The sequence below is a fragment of the Podarcis cretensis genome, assembly GCF_951804945.1.
Source record: "Podarcis cretensis genome assembly, chromosome: 6".
NCBI lineage: Eukaryota > Metazoa > Chordata > Lepidosauria > Squamata > Lacertidae > Podarcis > Podarcis cretensis.
Genome location: NC_137175.1, coordinates 67,267,824 through 67,283,795, shown reverse-complemented (window position 1 = coordinate 67,283,795; position 15,972 = coordinate 67,267,824). Strand labels below are relative to the sequence as shown.

Below are 15,972 nucleotides of genomic sequence, written 5' to 3'. Positions count from 1 at the left end.
AGCCTGTTCAAAGGAGGCCAAGGAGACCATGTGTGCAAAATTAAAATGCAGCATATCTCTGAAGTTTCATTGAAAAGCTGTGTTTTGTATCCTTCTATCCTAGGTAATTAACTGCTGGTGTAGCAGATACTGGGATCAGAAAATAAACTGAAGCGCTCTGTGTGAACTTGATTGCCATGTATTATATGACTTTAGAAAGAGTTATGGCCAGAATAAAGCACAGGCTAGCCTTAACCCGTGTACAATAATGAAATCTTGATTTGCTTTTGACTGAGCTATTGAAAGTGAAAGTGGTTGGCTCTGCAAATACCCTGTTAGGGCAAAACCGTTTTAACAGTTGCACACTTCATTGATTAATGTTTGTGTACTGTGCGAACTACACCGCATGGGCATCTACTGAGTTGGCTTCACAAGTAGTTATAAGCACTTGGAAGCCTCGAGAAAATGCCTTCCTCCATCTACTTCATTTAAAAAGAAAAAGAATTAATAAACAGATTTTTAAATCAAATACTTCCAACAGGCAGGAAGATTTGGGGAAAATGCTGCAGCTGATGAAAATGTCAAACTGTCTCCTCTGTGTTTCAAAAGTGTTTATCTTCAAGATACTGCAAGGATAAAAAAAAATGTGATGTCTGTTTCTAAGTGCTGTGCTAAGTAGGCATTCTGATGAAACGAATTACTCTCAGAGATGGCTTTTTTTTTTGTCTAGCTGTTTTGATAATTTAACTTTCTCATCTTCCCATGTTGCTTAGATCAATGTGCATTTTTCTTTTCTTAAAGCTTTGTGTCTCAAAGTGCCCAGACAGGTTTGCAACCTACATAGACATGCAATCTTCCTACAGATATAACAAAAGTTATTGGGAATACTACAGACAGTTTTGCAAGCCTGGCTTTAGCAAGCCATGGAAGGTGAGTATAGATAAGATATTGCGATGTGAATATTACCTTTTATCTGTCCAAAGTGGGTGCAGTCCTTAGCAGGTTTCTATCTCCATAGCTGTACAGGGTTTGTTGTTTTTAACTCTATTGTTGGTTACAACTACGTTATTCCTAGTGCAGATTATACCCAAAGACTCCAGTATGACCAGCAACGGGCAAGAGGTTTCCTTCTATTGATACATTTTATAATTAAAATGCTACTTTGATGAGAGTTTAAAAAAAAAATCTTCAACCTTAGTCTTGTAGCTAAAAATTTAAAAATTAAGTTGGTCATCACCAAAAAAAAGAGGAAGCCCATCACCAAAGAAAGGAAACAAAAGATGGCACAGTCACATAAAAATTGCATGTACTAATCTATATTTAAATCTTAAATTAAATTATACATCTATATGTAAATCTAGAACTAATGGGCCATATCCAATGCTGCAGCTCCATGGCGGAAAGGACTTCCATGTACATGGCAGAACTTTCTCGTCCTTTGATTTGTCTGCCAAAAGAACTTGGATCTGGGGGGGGGGGCAATAGGGAAGGAGAGGAAATTGCACTAGCCAATTACTATAATTTAAATAGATATACATAATTTCTCACACAACGGGGAAGTCTGCAACTAGGTGACGCTTGTTCCATTTTGATCTGCTGTCTTTTTACTTACCACACTATTGAAGGTATATCTTTAAACCAGGCTTGGATTGGTTCTTCCACAGTGACCAGTTTACTCATTTATAGGATGAGGGAATAGGTGTTAGTCTTGGAAATTAATTCTTACCTTGTAATCACATTATAAGTTTGAAACAACTTGATAGCTTTAAAAACAAATATTCAAACCTACTTTAATATTCCTCGCATACTGGAAACCCCTTGCTGAGTCCTGATTGCAGCCTTAAGTTAATTATGTTAATTGTGTTAAAAGGTAATTTTATTCCTACCTGTGATGAGCACAAGGCCACCTGCTTGAAGCTTTCTCTGTTCAATGGTTTTTGTCTGATGCCTACTGTTTTGTTTTCATTGTTAGCAGGATGCCAGAGAGTCACGGCTCCATCCTATTTTTCATTTAGATGCTCTGCTGTGGCCTCAATCAAATAATTTGCAAGGGTTTTAAAAAGAGTATTAAAAGGGGGGGGGGGGAGGGAAACGCTATAGATTCAATTGTCACATGATGATTTCTAACTTTGGGTTTTTCTTTCGGTTTCCAGTCTGTGGCCCAAGTTATGCGTGATGAAGATTGTCCTTCCATGATCATTCCAAGCCGGCCTTGTGAGTATTTGAATATCTGTGGTGTGCTTTTGCCACCTGAACCTCTCACTCCCCTGGCCAAAGCCTCTTTTACCTTGGCACACAGTGGTGCCTGCGAAGCAGTGACAGTTTTTGTTGAAACCTCTGGAGATCTCATGGAGCATCGGGGGTTGGCTGGGTGTCTGAGGGAGCTCCACCTCTTGGAGTTCTGCCACCTGAGGCAGCTGCGTCAGCCCACCTCATGGATGACCCAGACCTGGCTTTCTGCTCTGATTGTGTACGCAGTGATCTTGGCTTGCCCCAGTACTAGCAATATTCGCCTACACTTGTTTTTGAAGTGCCCTTAGCTCATTTTCTTTATAAGATCAGGGTCATAGTACAAAGCATAAGACAAATTAAAACTAGGGAGACAACCAGTTTAAGCTAAAATCACAATGTGCCCTTTAAAGCACGATCACTTGGGAATCTCCCCTTGCTTCAGTTAATGCACAGCATCCGCCCGTCACATGATTTCTCCAGTTTAAATGTCACTGTGCTGTGCTCCAGCTACTCTGGAACAAGACAAGTGCACTTACCTATGCCAGGTGGCAGTCCATAGCACCCTAGAGTAAGATACAGAGCAGAGAACATGCTGCTTCAGACATGCCTTTTCTTGTAGGTGTCTTACTACATGGATGAGATGGCAGCCATGATATTTGTTCCATTTCTACGAAAATGCTGTGCAAACAGAAATCAGTTTAGGGTATTTAAATGGATGGAACTGAATGGGAAATAGGAATGGCGAGGTTTTTTTTTAAAAAAAAATGAGACATAAAAGCAGGACTCACTATAAATATTCTTTCCTTGTTTGTGTTTTAACAGTTCTTAAGAGATGTTTTCCTGATTTTGCCACTAAAAATGGAGTTCTGACTGTGGCCAATCAGACTACTTTCAAAGATGGAAGAGGAAAAACAAGGAATGTCACCGATCTCAGGGAAGCTGCAAAGTATGGATTGTGTGTGTCCGTCTGTGTGTTTGTATAACTTTGCCTGACCTGTTTGCCAAATGATAATTACTATGCTTGGCTGCAATACCATGAAATTTATTTATTTGGAGCACTGATTACATGGGGCCATTTCTGGCTTTAACAGGAGGTGAATCTTCATACTCTTCATTTCAGTTATTTTAGGAGCAAACTGGAGATTATACACAAATGTCTGCAACTTACATTGGTGCAGCTAGAAAATTTTAGACCCTGGTCTGGTGATGGCGGGATTGTATCAAATCACATTCATGAAGCACACAGTTAACATTTCTCACCTTCCCTGCCCCCTCACTTCTATTCTGTGCTTTACAACTGTCCCTACATTCCTGAAATGCAAAGCAGGAAGCAGGCAAGATAGTTTGCCAGGCCTAATTAAAACAGGAAAAACTCCAAGAATGTGCGGTTTTGCACTATAAAACTCACTTTGATCATAGAACCATTGCAACTGCGGGAATAAAATTGGGGACCCCCCCTTCTTCTTCTGCTGCTGCTGCCATGATAATAAAACACATGTACTTTTGGGAATAAGCTCCATTTTGTTGTAGAAAAGGGTAGTATTGTTTTTCTTAAAAATAAGAAGAAAGACAGAATGGTGACGCAACTACTGTAGCTTCAGTTGAGTGGCCAAAGTGCTGACATCAGGTCTGTTTGTTGCTGCCTCCTATCATCTTCCACCCTCTCTGTGGTCATTTGGGTGTCTCCTGGGCTGCAGGCCCCTAGACTTTTGCCCTGGGGCCTCATTCCAGCTTCACCACTGTTGACATAGAAACAGTGGCCATTTTTTATAATATAAGAAAGCACCTTTAAAGTGTGTGAAGAAATCAGGTGCTTAAACTTTCCCCCAGCCATTCCCCGGGTTATTTCAGCTATGATATACCAATTTTTGAACCTTGGATGTGAAAGCAAAGTCTTCATGCATTCACACGAACAGACTTGCTGTGTTTATTACGAAACACAGCACCAGTCAACATGGCAGTGGAGAATGAACTCCTTATCCAGATTCCTTCAAACTAAATAAACCAGCCTTTAAAATATTACCCTTCCAAATTAATTTATGTCACTACAGAGGTTCAACTAATGTTGCTTTTTAGCTCAGATGATATTGAAACTTTGATCAATTGACATAAATTTCGCCAGGTGCATATTAGATGGTTAAAGCAGCCTTAGCAGTATGCATTTAGATTTACAGCAGAACCATCCTTCACGTAGCTTTTTTTTAAGGCTCACAGAATCATAGAATTCTTGTAGGGTCTGAAGGTACCCCAATGGTCAACTAGTCGAACCTCCTGCAATGCAAGAATCTGAGCTAAAGCATCCATGACAGGTGGCCATCCACCCTCTGTTTAAAAACCCCCAAGGAAGGAGGTTCATAGCATTGCGGAACTTTAAAATGTATTCCTTAATTGTGCTGTATTCTTTTCTTTTTCTTGTAGTCACATAAAAAATGTTGAATTTCTGTATACATCTTGATTCTAAATTCAGTATTACTGTCATACCTTGGAAGTCGAACAGAATCCATTCCAGAAGTCCGTTCGACTTCCAAAACATTTGGAAACCAAGGTGCGGTTTCTGATTGGCTGCAGGAAGCTCCTGCAGCCAATTGGAAGTCACAGAAGCTGCGCCAGATGTTTGGGTTCTAAAGAACGTTTGCAAACCAGAACACTCACTTCTGGGTTTGCTGCGTTCATGAGCCAAAATGTTCGACTCGCAAGGCGTTCGTCAACCAAGGTACGACTGTATTGTGAAAGTACTTTAACTACTAGTAATAATGGTGATTAAAAGTTACTACATATATTTAATGTGACTGTACATATGACGAGATCAACAAGCACGGTTCCGTCCATAGCTACTCAGTAGAAAGTTCTGCTGAGTTTAGTGAGACATAAAGGGCAGAGGAAGTCCTGAATCTGCCATACTGGAGAGGGCCTGGCTCCACCAACTTTTTCTACCAGGGGAAGACATGGTGGCTAGGAGCTCCCCAATGTGACCATCCAGATGGAAGGCAGATGCACCAGTCTGGGCCCAATCCAGTCATATTTTCTGTACCAACATGGGAGCTGGCACAGCAACAAGGTATTTCCCATGCTGGCCAGTGCAAGTGGTGAGGCTGTGAGAGAGGGCATAGTGGCTAGGCTTCTCCTTCAGTGCCTACTGTTGCTGGCCAGGGGTTTGGACTTTAGCCTAAGCTAAGCTATTGACAGCCTAAGTTCCAGAAGTGTCCTTAGAATTCAACTGCTCCTGTAGCCAATGCTTGTTTTGGGCAGAAACTCAGAACTGTGGCATCATAACTGTGGCATATTGCTGGCTAGGGCACTTTATGTTTCATTTTTCCAGCATACAAATTTTTTTTTGATACAGCCTGCATTTTCTCGTTACAGTGGGTTGCTTTGTTTAAATAAGGAATATCTGCTACATAAACTAAAATGTTCCACTCCCCCCTTTCTTTCTAAAGCGGCATCAATAATGTTCTTGATGCAAGATCAGTCGGGATGAAAATTTTTGAAGACTATGCCAGTTCTTGGTATTGGATTTTAATGTAAGTTTTTATTCAGATGAGGCCTTGCTTCTTGCATGTGAAATTGGGGTGCTGCAAGGCGCACAAAAAGCAGGGGTGGGGGAGTCACCTCTGGCACTTCCATTTACCACATCAGTGCATCTTGGGGTTTCGTTATGGCTCTTTCCTGTCACTTGCACAGGAATATCAGTCCCTTGTGGTCCTTGAGGAAGCAGGTGGAGCCCCATGGTATCATATTTGGGAGGGGTGTATACATACCACATTGAGACACGGGTGGCGCTGTGCATAAAACCTCAGCACCTAGGACTTGCCGATCGCATGGTCAGCGGTTCGAATCCCTGCGGCGGGGTGCGTTCCCGTCGTTCAGTCCCAGTGCCTGCCAACCTAGCAGTTCGAAAGCACCCCCGGGTGCAAGTAGATAAATAGGGACCGCTTATCAGTGGGAAGGTAAACGGCGTTCCGTGTGCTGCGCTGGCTTGCCAGATGCAGCTTGTCACGCTGGCCATGTGACCCGGAAGTGTCTGCGGACAGCGCTGGCTCCCGGCCTATAGAGTGAGATGAGCGCACAACCCTAGAGTCTGGCAAGACTGGCCCGTATGGGCAGGGGTACCTTGCCCGTACCACTCATAAACAAGGCTTCCCTTGACCACACTTTAAAGGACTGAATTCAATTTCTCTGTCAAAATCTGGTGGCCCAGAACCTGGGTTCTAACCTACAGTTTGACAATGCTATCTACACATCAGAAAACTCTAGCCGTAGTCCTATTGCCATCCTGCCACATAATGGCATCAACTTGGGCCCCACACTGTGGGTGCCCAGCATGCCCCCCCACTATGCCCAGTATACTTGAAGCATCTCCACCCCCATTGTTCAACCCGGATACTGAGGTTCAGCGCTGAGGGCCTTCTGGCAGTTCCCACACTACAAGAAGCGAAGTTACAGGGAGGGCCTTCTTGGTAGTGGCTCCCGCCCTGTGGAACGCCCTCCAATCAGATGTCAAGGAGATAAACAACTATCTGATGTTTAGAAGACACCTGAAGGCAGCCCTGGTCAGGGAAGTTTTTAATGTCTGATGTTTTAATGTACGTATACGCAGGTGGGCGTGGTATAAATATTATTATTATTATTATTATTATTATTATTATTATTATTATTATTACCATCATGACATCATGACACATGCTGTGGCATCATACCATGGGGTGGGGCATGAGCAGCAGCAATGCGGCAGTGACTGGACCCCTCCCACCTGATATCCGTGCTCTCTCTTCCCCATCAACTCTCTGCTCTCTTTTCCACCATCACTCCCCGCCTGAACACCACACTCTTTCCATGGGGTGTGGTGCCTGCACGCCCGCCCCTGCATTTTGTGGGTGCCCGGCCCCTATATAGAAATTTTGGGGGATGATCGGGCACCCAGAGCCCCCGGGGAGATGGTGCCTATGCTTCCATGTATTTAAAACACTGAGCATCAAACCTGGATAGGGAAAGCGTTATTGTTTGTAAAGTAAATGCAGTGGGGGGGGGGAGCATTGAAAAGAGCTGCTGATTTATTTAAATTGCTATGTCTTTCTTTTCCAGAGGCCTGTTCATTGCAATGGTTGTCAGCTTGCTCTTCCTTGTGCTTTTGAGATTCATAGCAGGTGTTCTCTTCTGGATTTTCATCTTTGGTGTGATTGGGATTATAGGTTATGGTAGGTGCCAATGATTTGCTTTTGACACAGAACTACATATCCAAAATTTATAGGTTGGGGTTAGAGGAAAAGTGGCTCCTACCAATGAATTCAACAACCATTAACTGGGAATCGTCTGCCTATACAGTGGTACCTCTAGTTGCTTTTCCGCTCTTGTTGCAGACTTTCAGCTTACGAATGCAGAAGCACTTGATTGCGCTGTGCACATGCGCGGAAGAGGCGCTCTAATTGTGGGCTTTTCGGGGTATGAACGGCACTCCGAAATGAATTAAGTCTGCAACTAGAGGTACCATTGTACTTATCACCCTCTGTCCTCAATAGTCTACTTGCTACTGAGCAATTCCCAGTTGAGCACTGCACTTATAAAAAACCCCTCCCTCAGTCCATTCCTCTTCTTCACCCAGCAGCCCAAACAAGTCTTTTCAAAGTCCACAGACTGCGGGCTGGACCTCGTTCATCTGAGGTGTGTGCCTGCTTGTGAGGCATGTTTGTGTTTTCCTTCCCTCAGCAGGACAGCAGTATATTTTCTGGCAGTTTAATGTGCCAAAAAGAAGAACCATGCAAAAGCTTGCCATATTCTACCCACTGTGCAGCTGCGGCTCTTTTCTGTGTCTAGAAGACTAACATCACCATCTGGCTTTTGTTAGGAATTGTCAGTGGCTGCAGGATTAAACAAACATTTTCTCTTTTCTTCCTGTGGTTTTATAAGTTGGAAGGTTCATCATCCTTTCTCCACTGTGTCCTACTAAAACCTGAAATACAAAACAAGGTTTATTTGTCGGTACAGGGTCTTCAAAGAGACCTCTGGCCGCTTCAGGCATAATGAGGGTTTTTAATATAAGGATAGCTATCTATTTCACTCCGTATATGTGTGTTGTTATGTGTGCTGTTATGTGTGTTGTGAAGATGCAATTGGCTGTGGCTTACTGATTTGTGCAGGAATGGTGCTCCAGACAGGGGCATAGTATGGGAGGGAGCTGCTAGGGCAATGGCCCCAGGCACATTTTTCTGGGGGGGGGGTGCTTATGCAGTCCTGCCAGCCCTGAGCCGCTTTGCGAGGCTGGGATGATCCTGGTATCACAAAGCAGCTTAGGTTTGGCAGAGCAGAGTGAGAGGGATGCAACAGCCATGAGTTCTTCTCATGCTGCCCTGCCAGCCCTGAGCCTCTTTGCAAGGCTCACCAAGTGGTTCAGGGCTGGCGTCATTGTGGCAGCATTGGTGGCAAGTGCTGGGCTGGTGCAGCGGGCTTCCTTCACCCTTGGCACATGCCCACCTGCCCGCACAGGGCACTTGCAAACCATGCTATGCTGCTGGCTCCAGATGTTGCTGGACTCCATTTCCCATCAACCCCATCCAGCGTGGCTAACATTCAGGGATGGTGGGAGTTGTAGTCCAATGATATCTGGAGAGCCCCAAGTTCCCTGGCTGGGTGTATACAGGGAAAGAGTTAAATGCACAGTCATCACGCATGAATGTCCATTTGTTAATTTTCCAGGCAGTGTAGGAAATTATTTGTTTGAAATGGTTTGAATCTACACCCTGCCAAAAACATCCTCTGGAGGTCTCCAGTGAATGACTTTTGATGGTGCTCTTGTTCCGGCTGCTCAGTATATTTGGGAGTGTGAAACAAATTGCCCCCTGAAGAAATTAGCTAGTGATATTATATATTTTTATTTTGTTTTCCTTTCCTTTATGATTTATGGTTTGGCTTGTTCCTGCCTATTATGGAGCTACTTCTAGCACCTTTCTGCAAATAAGCAGTTCTCTGCCTGTGGTTTGGATTCCATTGTGGGGGTGGGATTTGGTGGGACCTACCATTTGTGCAGAGATTAGGGAATTGATCTGTGTCACTCTTCCAGTGCATATTCTTTGTTTCAAAAGGTATTTGGCATTGCTACTGGGAATATCATCGCCTTCATGGAATACCTGGCTCTGATCTTACTATCTACGACATTGGATTCCAGACGGACTTCAGGGTGTATCTGCAACTGAGGCAAACATGGTTAGCATTTAGTAAGTGAATTTAAAGAGAAGTCTGTATTTTGACACCCACTTTGCATTCATCTAATTAAACAGGATTTTGCTGTTGTTGTGATGGGCACTAAAGCGCATGACATCAACATTGTTTCATAGAGCTCTTGCCTTAAGAAGCTTTCTAGTGCTCAAGCTGCTGACTGGAGGCCAAATGTTAAGAGCTTCCTGCAAAGAAGCACTTCTGCGCATATATATATATATATATATACACACATGAGAAAAATTCAGGTATGCAGTGGTTAGATATGATGATTTCAGGTTTGCATGGACACGTGCAGCAAATAGTAGCTTCCCATTAATAGCAAACACAGGGCAATGCCCATTATGCCTCACCATTGGCTATGCTGTCTGCAGTTGGTGGGAACTGGAAAAATCTAGTCTGAATAAGCAAAATAATTAAGAAGAGGGATGGGGAGAGTCTTCAGTTGTCTATATTCTGAGGATTTACTATCAGGTATGATGAACGGAAACACCGTTTACCTTCCCGCCGGAGCGGTCCCTATTTATCTACTTGCACTTTGACGTGCTTTTGAACTGCTAGATGGGCAGGAGATGATGAACATATTATACAGATTATTGATGAGCAAGGTAATACCTTTTTTTTTTGTTCAGTTCTCCAATAATTTACCAGTTGCTTTTTTATAAAATATTAATTTTCAGCAGTATAACCAACAAAGCAAAGCTAAGCAATCTATGAAGCTTTTTACCAAAGCAACAGCACCACACAATATACTGAACATAGAGATAGTCCTGTCTAGGGAAGTAATAATGTTTGAAATATCTGTAAAAGAGAATTAACACAGACTAGATTAGAGCCAGGACTGAAATCTGTTTCTACTGCTGAGATTGCACTGCAGGATTATTAGTATTTTAACCCTTTGGTATGTGTGTATTAGGGACGCGGGTGGCGCTGTGTGTTAAACCACAGAGCCTAGCACTTGCCGATCAGAAGGCCGATGGTTCGAATCCCTGCAACGGGGTGAGCTCCCATTGCTCGGTCCATCCTTCTGCCAACCTAGCAGTTCGAAAGTACAAGTAGATAAATAGGTACCGCTGCAGCAGGAAGATAAACAGTGTTTCCATGCGCTGCTCTGGTTCGCCAGAAGCAGCTTAGTCATGCTGGCCACATGACCCGGAAGCTCCCTCGGCCAATAAAGTGAGATGAGCGCCGCACCCCAGAGTCGGTCACGACTGGACCTAATGCTCAGGGGTCCCTTTACCTTTATGTGTGTATTATATTCTCTTCACCACTAAATAGACACAATCTGCTTCCATAAATCTGGTATTGGGGAGACGAGGGAGTGGCCTTTGAACAAGCTTGACTTTGGCAACTCTTTTAGAAATTAAAACCAGAACTAAATTTAGATTTCATGTTTGACTTTTAAACTTGGCAACATTTTGAACATTTTTTAGCCTGTGTAGAGAGATTTTGTTGTGCACTTCCTCCATGTGTGTGTGTGTGTGTGTGTGTGTGTATAGTGTATACACACACTTCCTCCATAAGTGTGTGTGTGTGTATAGTGTATATATGTGTATATACAGTGGTACCTCAGGTTACAAACGCTTCAGGTTACATACGCTTCAGGTTACAGACTCCACTAACCCAGTAATAGTACCTCGGGTTAAGAACTTTGCTTCAGGATGAGAACAGAAATCATGCTCTGGCAGCGCGGCGGCAGCAGGAGGCCCCATTAGCTAAACTGGTGCTTCAGGTTAAGAACAGTTTCAGGTTAAGAACAGACCTCCGGAACGAATTAAGTACGTAACCAGAGGTACCACTGTATGTATATATATATGTGCATATATACACACACACACATAGAGAGAGAGAGACAGTATATATAGAGTATAATGTGTGTGTGTGTGTGTGTGTGTGTGTGTGTGTGTGTGTGTATTTAAAGCAGTCCTCAGGAATAGCCTGCGATGCTTCTCTCTTTAATGTATCCCATAGAGTTACAGAAACATAGATGCTTGCTTTTTGTTTTCATAAAAAATCAAGAATGTTACAATGCCATTAGCCATGAAACTCCTGAAATCATACAGCTCTCAATTGAAACGTGAGCATACATCCTTGGAGAGCGTTTGTTTCTGGAACAAGTGAGGAAGTTGCCTCGAGGAGCTAATTTGCATAATATATTTTCCACATGATTATTGGGCCCGCCATGCAATTTTCTGCCTTTGCACTTTCTGCTCTCATGGATCTGTTTCTCAAATGCATTGGGCACCATTCAGTGCTTGATTATCCAAGGTGAAGGGTATGCAAATCATTGTGTGTCAGCCCAGCATCCATCCATTGCCATGTGAAATTGTTCATTGCAAATTGCAGTATACTTTTTGTGTCAGGTTTGGAAAAGGCGAGTAAACTGAAGGTTGTTCTTCAAGGAGTAACATTAGGGGTGGGGGACAGCTAATGTGAACACGTGCCTGAGTATGTAAACAATCTGAGAGGAATTTGTATAATAATCTCACAGTTTATTCAGTTTACTGGGAGTACTGGCATATACGCACAAAACAGTATGAAAGTTGGGAGAAGTGGGAGAATGTAATACAAAATAATACATCGCTGTCACTGCAATAACTGTGTGACAGTTTACACACAATTGTTAGTAATTTGTTTAAAGTGTTTTAAAATGTTCTTAAATGCTTGATTACAGTTTAAGGAATATTTAAAAATTCTGCATTAGAGTAAATGTCAATTGCCACACAGTTTTGTTGCAGCTGTCCCTGAAAATGTTGATCAAGTAACAGATATTTACTACACAATTTTATGTGACAACATCCTTAAAATTATTTGTTATGTAATCATATTTCCAAGCTCCACTCCCGTTTCCTCACTGTTCTCAGGCTGCTTTTAGGCTCAAATAACGATCCTGATTATCTTGGAATTATTTTTGAGTGGCACTGAGATAATGGAGGTCACGATCAGACACATCTTTTAAAACATCAATTCCATTCATCTTTCCCAAATACTATGCTAAAATAGCAGCAAAAGCCAACCACTGGATAATGACTGTCTAATCGTAAATATGTATTTCTTCAAATGGAACTGAGCATTTCAAGCAAAGCACAGCATTTTATTGCTTTGTTTTAAGACAAAACATTCACAAACACTCATATACTATAATGCTCATCAAGTATGAACCTTAAACACAACACACAAATGTAATCAGGACAGGGGCACACATTCTGGCTGGCATTATGCTTTCCAAGCACTTTAGAAATCCGGGCTAAATTCAGACATGTGGGGACTTGTGAAGTGCAGCACTGAAACCAGCCACTTGAAAGCGATGATGTCCTGGTTTGATATTTGTCGATAAATTTAATTTTCTTGCTTTCAGTGATACTACTTTGCATAGTGGAAGTTGTCATTATACTAATGTTAATATTTCTGAGAAATCGAATCCGAATCGCCATTGCACTTTTGAAAGAAGGTAGCAGGTATGTATACTGGAAACACATAATCCTTGGACCTCTCATATTTGCATTGGTTTTTTTGGCACTGAAATAGCACTTTGAAGGAGTGAGACAAGCCCCTCCCTCTCACCATGCAGATATGACTCATGAATGACTCATGAATGCCTAATCATGCAGTTGCTCAGTTCATACGATTTCTCTCCCGAAGAATAGGGGAAAGTATCACTTGGTACTAGATCCTCAAATTATCAAGTAGTCACATGGAGAGGTCAATATGCAGCAGCCTGCAAAGTGATTGGAAATCAATGCAACATCAAGGTCATGGGCATGATGTTCTCCCTGTGTCTACTGGCACCCTAGCCAAAAAACAGCAGCTGCGTTGTGAATTGCCTGTATTCAAGCACAGCAACACGTATAAGCCACGTAGTCTGCAGTGCTAACATGTAGTAGGGACAAGTTTTGTGGAACAGCATCCCTGTTAAGATATGACACATGTCTTCTATTTGTACTTTCCAGAAACAATTCAAGACATTTTCGTTTCAACAGGTTTTTGCTGCTGGATGAAACTGTCTCTACCTTAGGTGTTTATACTGTATTGACTTTTTTTATTAGTCTATTTATAATTATCCTTTTTGTACTGTTCTTAAAGCTATTTTTAGTTATATGTCAATCGACTTAGAGGCATGTGGAAGGCATAAGTTCAAAAAATAATTTTTAAAAAGACCCTCATGAAAATTTGTAACCAGCATTTCAGATGTTCCTAACAGAAGGCACAGGACATATCTAGCATCCAGGAGCAAACCTCTCTCATGGAGTGCACCCAGATTGTAAATATACTGTGCCAGAAGTACTATGGCCCCATTTAAGAACTGGCAAACAACACCCGTAAGATTAGGTGGGCCACAACTGGTGCATATCCTTCATCCAGCCCATTATTGAGAATGTTGTTTTTAGAAGCACTGAGAGTGAAAAATTCAGTTGGGTGAATATTAATGCCACCACATGCCAGGCTATTTAACAGTCTCATCCCACATATAAATATTCAACAGTGAGGATGGCAGAATATAATCCAGAAGTCCATGTAGAACATCTGTCAAGATGTAGAACAGAAATTGCTCAGTAACACAGTCTAAAAGTGGTGTAAATCGCCCTGAGACCTTTGGGTATAGTGCAGTATATAAATTGAATGAATGAATGAATGTAGCCACGAAACTGCTGAAGGATCCCTGTGCTAACATGGGCATTGTATTTTCTTGCATATAAAACACTTATTTTCATGTAGGCAAGATTTATTTGTTATCTTTATTGGTCTTTTCACACATCAAGTCTTTAGATCTAAAAGTACGCCACTTTTATAGTGAATTTGGTAGGCCGTTTTATCAAACAGTCAACATTCTTCCCGTGATGTTGATGCTGTAAGTGAGAACAGATTTCGTCCCAGTGGCAACCTATGCTTGAGTAACCAAGTGTATAGATTTCTTGAGTCTGTTGTCATAAACAGCATTTATACAGCTAACGGCTTCATCATACTAGTGCTGGAACGCGAATATGTACCTGTGCCCTTTCTTGGAGCTGATTTTCTCTCAAGCCAGCAGCATCAAAATATGGAGGCTCTTGTGGAATAAAGAGACTGTGATTTAAATATGTAACAGTCCCTTTTCATTAAAGCTATAAACATGGAGTTCAGCAGTTATTTGTTGCAGCACCAGTCTGTACTATATAATTTTATCCTTATCATTACAATTCAGAGCCACTTGGTAAAATAAGATGCTTTTATTCAAATAAGCGTCAAACAGAAACACTCTTGAAACTTTATAAACTTCCTGGTAGGAGGTAATAATGCCTTATAGTTTTGCCTCTGCCTTCAAAGGTCACTTGAGGGCAATACTTTCTGATATTTATGCATAATGCATGAAAAGAAATGCTGCATGTAATAATTATGAATGCAGCAGAGCGTCCTATAGTCAAGGCCTTGAAAAATACGTTGCTAATGACTGAGAGCTAAATGATTCCCCCCCCCAGCTCAGTTTAACATTTTTTCAATGAAAAGGCAATTTATATTAAGCAATAAAGCGTTCGCAATCTATTGCTAGGACAGTTAACAAGCAGTTTGTTAGAACAAACGGTCTGTGTCTTCACTGTCAACCAAGAGATCTGTCGTTAATTCCTGAAAACCACTGATTTGTGGTTATTATTCCTTAAGTAGCATAAGGTGATACTTTTCTCCAGTGACTCAAAACTATTCAAGGGGTTTCTAGCACCAGTCATGATTTTCCCATGCGGAACTACTGTTTAATGTAAAAAATTCTTTCCAGTAGCACCTTAGAGACCAACTAAGTTTGTTATTGGTATGAGCGTCCGTGTCCATGCACACTTTTTCACTATCATGCAGTTCTTGAGCCTTGTTCTATATAGGGCAGTATTACAGAAAAGCATTATCAGCTTTCCATTCCCTCATCAGTGAAGGTTGCAGAAAAATGCTTCAACAGCAAAATGCAGTGGGTAGGATGCACCTAATGAGCCCTGTTAAGTGAAAACCCTGCACAGACACCTCCACTTGCGAAACAGAGCTTACTCCATCCTCACTGGCCCTTCAATTTGGGATTATTCTGTCTGGCAAGCTGATGGAACAGTTAGAAGAGTTCAGTGTTGAATTCTACCCACTATGTTTCACCCCTACAAACATTCCCGGAAGGAAGGAAGGAAGGAAGGAAGGAAGGAAGGATTTACTACAGCATTGTATGGGAGCAAAAGGGAACCAGGTTGGCTGTGACAGCTTAAAAACAACAACGATATGCTAAGCACTGGGAGCAGGGCTTCCAGAGAGGACAAGGTGCACAGTAGCAATCACAGCCTGGACAGCTCAGGGGGAATTAAGAAGAAGAAAAGAATCAATGTTATGAAACCTGAAAGCAAAAGCCAACCTACAGGAAAATCAATACATCTCAGTGCAAAATACATAAAAATGATAATCTAAAAAACAATGACAGAGTGTTAAAGAGGAATGAAATGGAGGAGGAGATAGAACCGGGAACAGAATGCAACAGAAAATGGTGGAAGGCAGTAATATGAGGTTTTATAATAAAAAGAGAAAGTAGGAAACCAGAAAGAACAATAA

At 41.9% G+C, this 15,972-nt stretch overlaps 1 protein-coding gene across 3 annotated transcripts in view; it reads left to right on the top strand.

Moving 5' to 3' along the window:
* The window catches only part of SLC44A5 (solute carrier family 44 member 5), a 164,713-nt gene that overhangs the window by 128,541 nt on the left and 20,200 nt on the right, over positions 1 to 15,972 (top strand). For all 3 annotated transcript variants that reach the window (XM_079982574.1, XM_079982572.1, XM_079982573.1), the window contains exons 6-12: positions 781 to 909; positions 2,133 to 2,193; positions 3,034 to 3,157; positions 5,649 to 5,732; positions 7,294 to 7,406; positions 9,288 to 9,419; positions 12,779 to 12,878. In XM_079982574.1, coding sequence (XP_079838700.1) covers positions 781 to 909; positions 2,133 to 2,193; positions 3,034 to 3,157; positions 5,649 to 5,732; positions 7,294 to 7,406; positions 9,288 to 9,419; positions 12,779 to 12,878 — 743 coding nt within the window. The remainder of the gene's footprint in view (positions 1 to 780; positions 910 to 2,132; positions 2,194 to 3,033; positions 3,158 to 5,648; positions 5,733 to 7,293; positions 7,407 to 9,287; positions 9,420 to 12,778; positions 12,879 to 15,972) is intronic.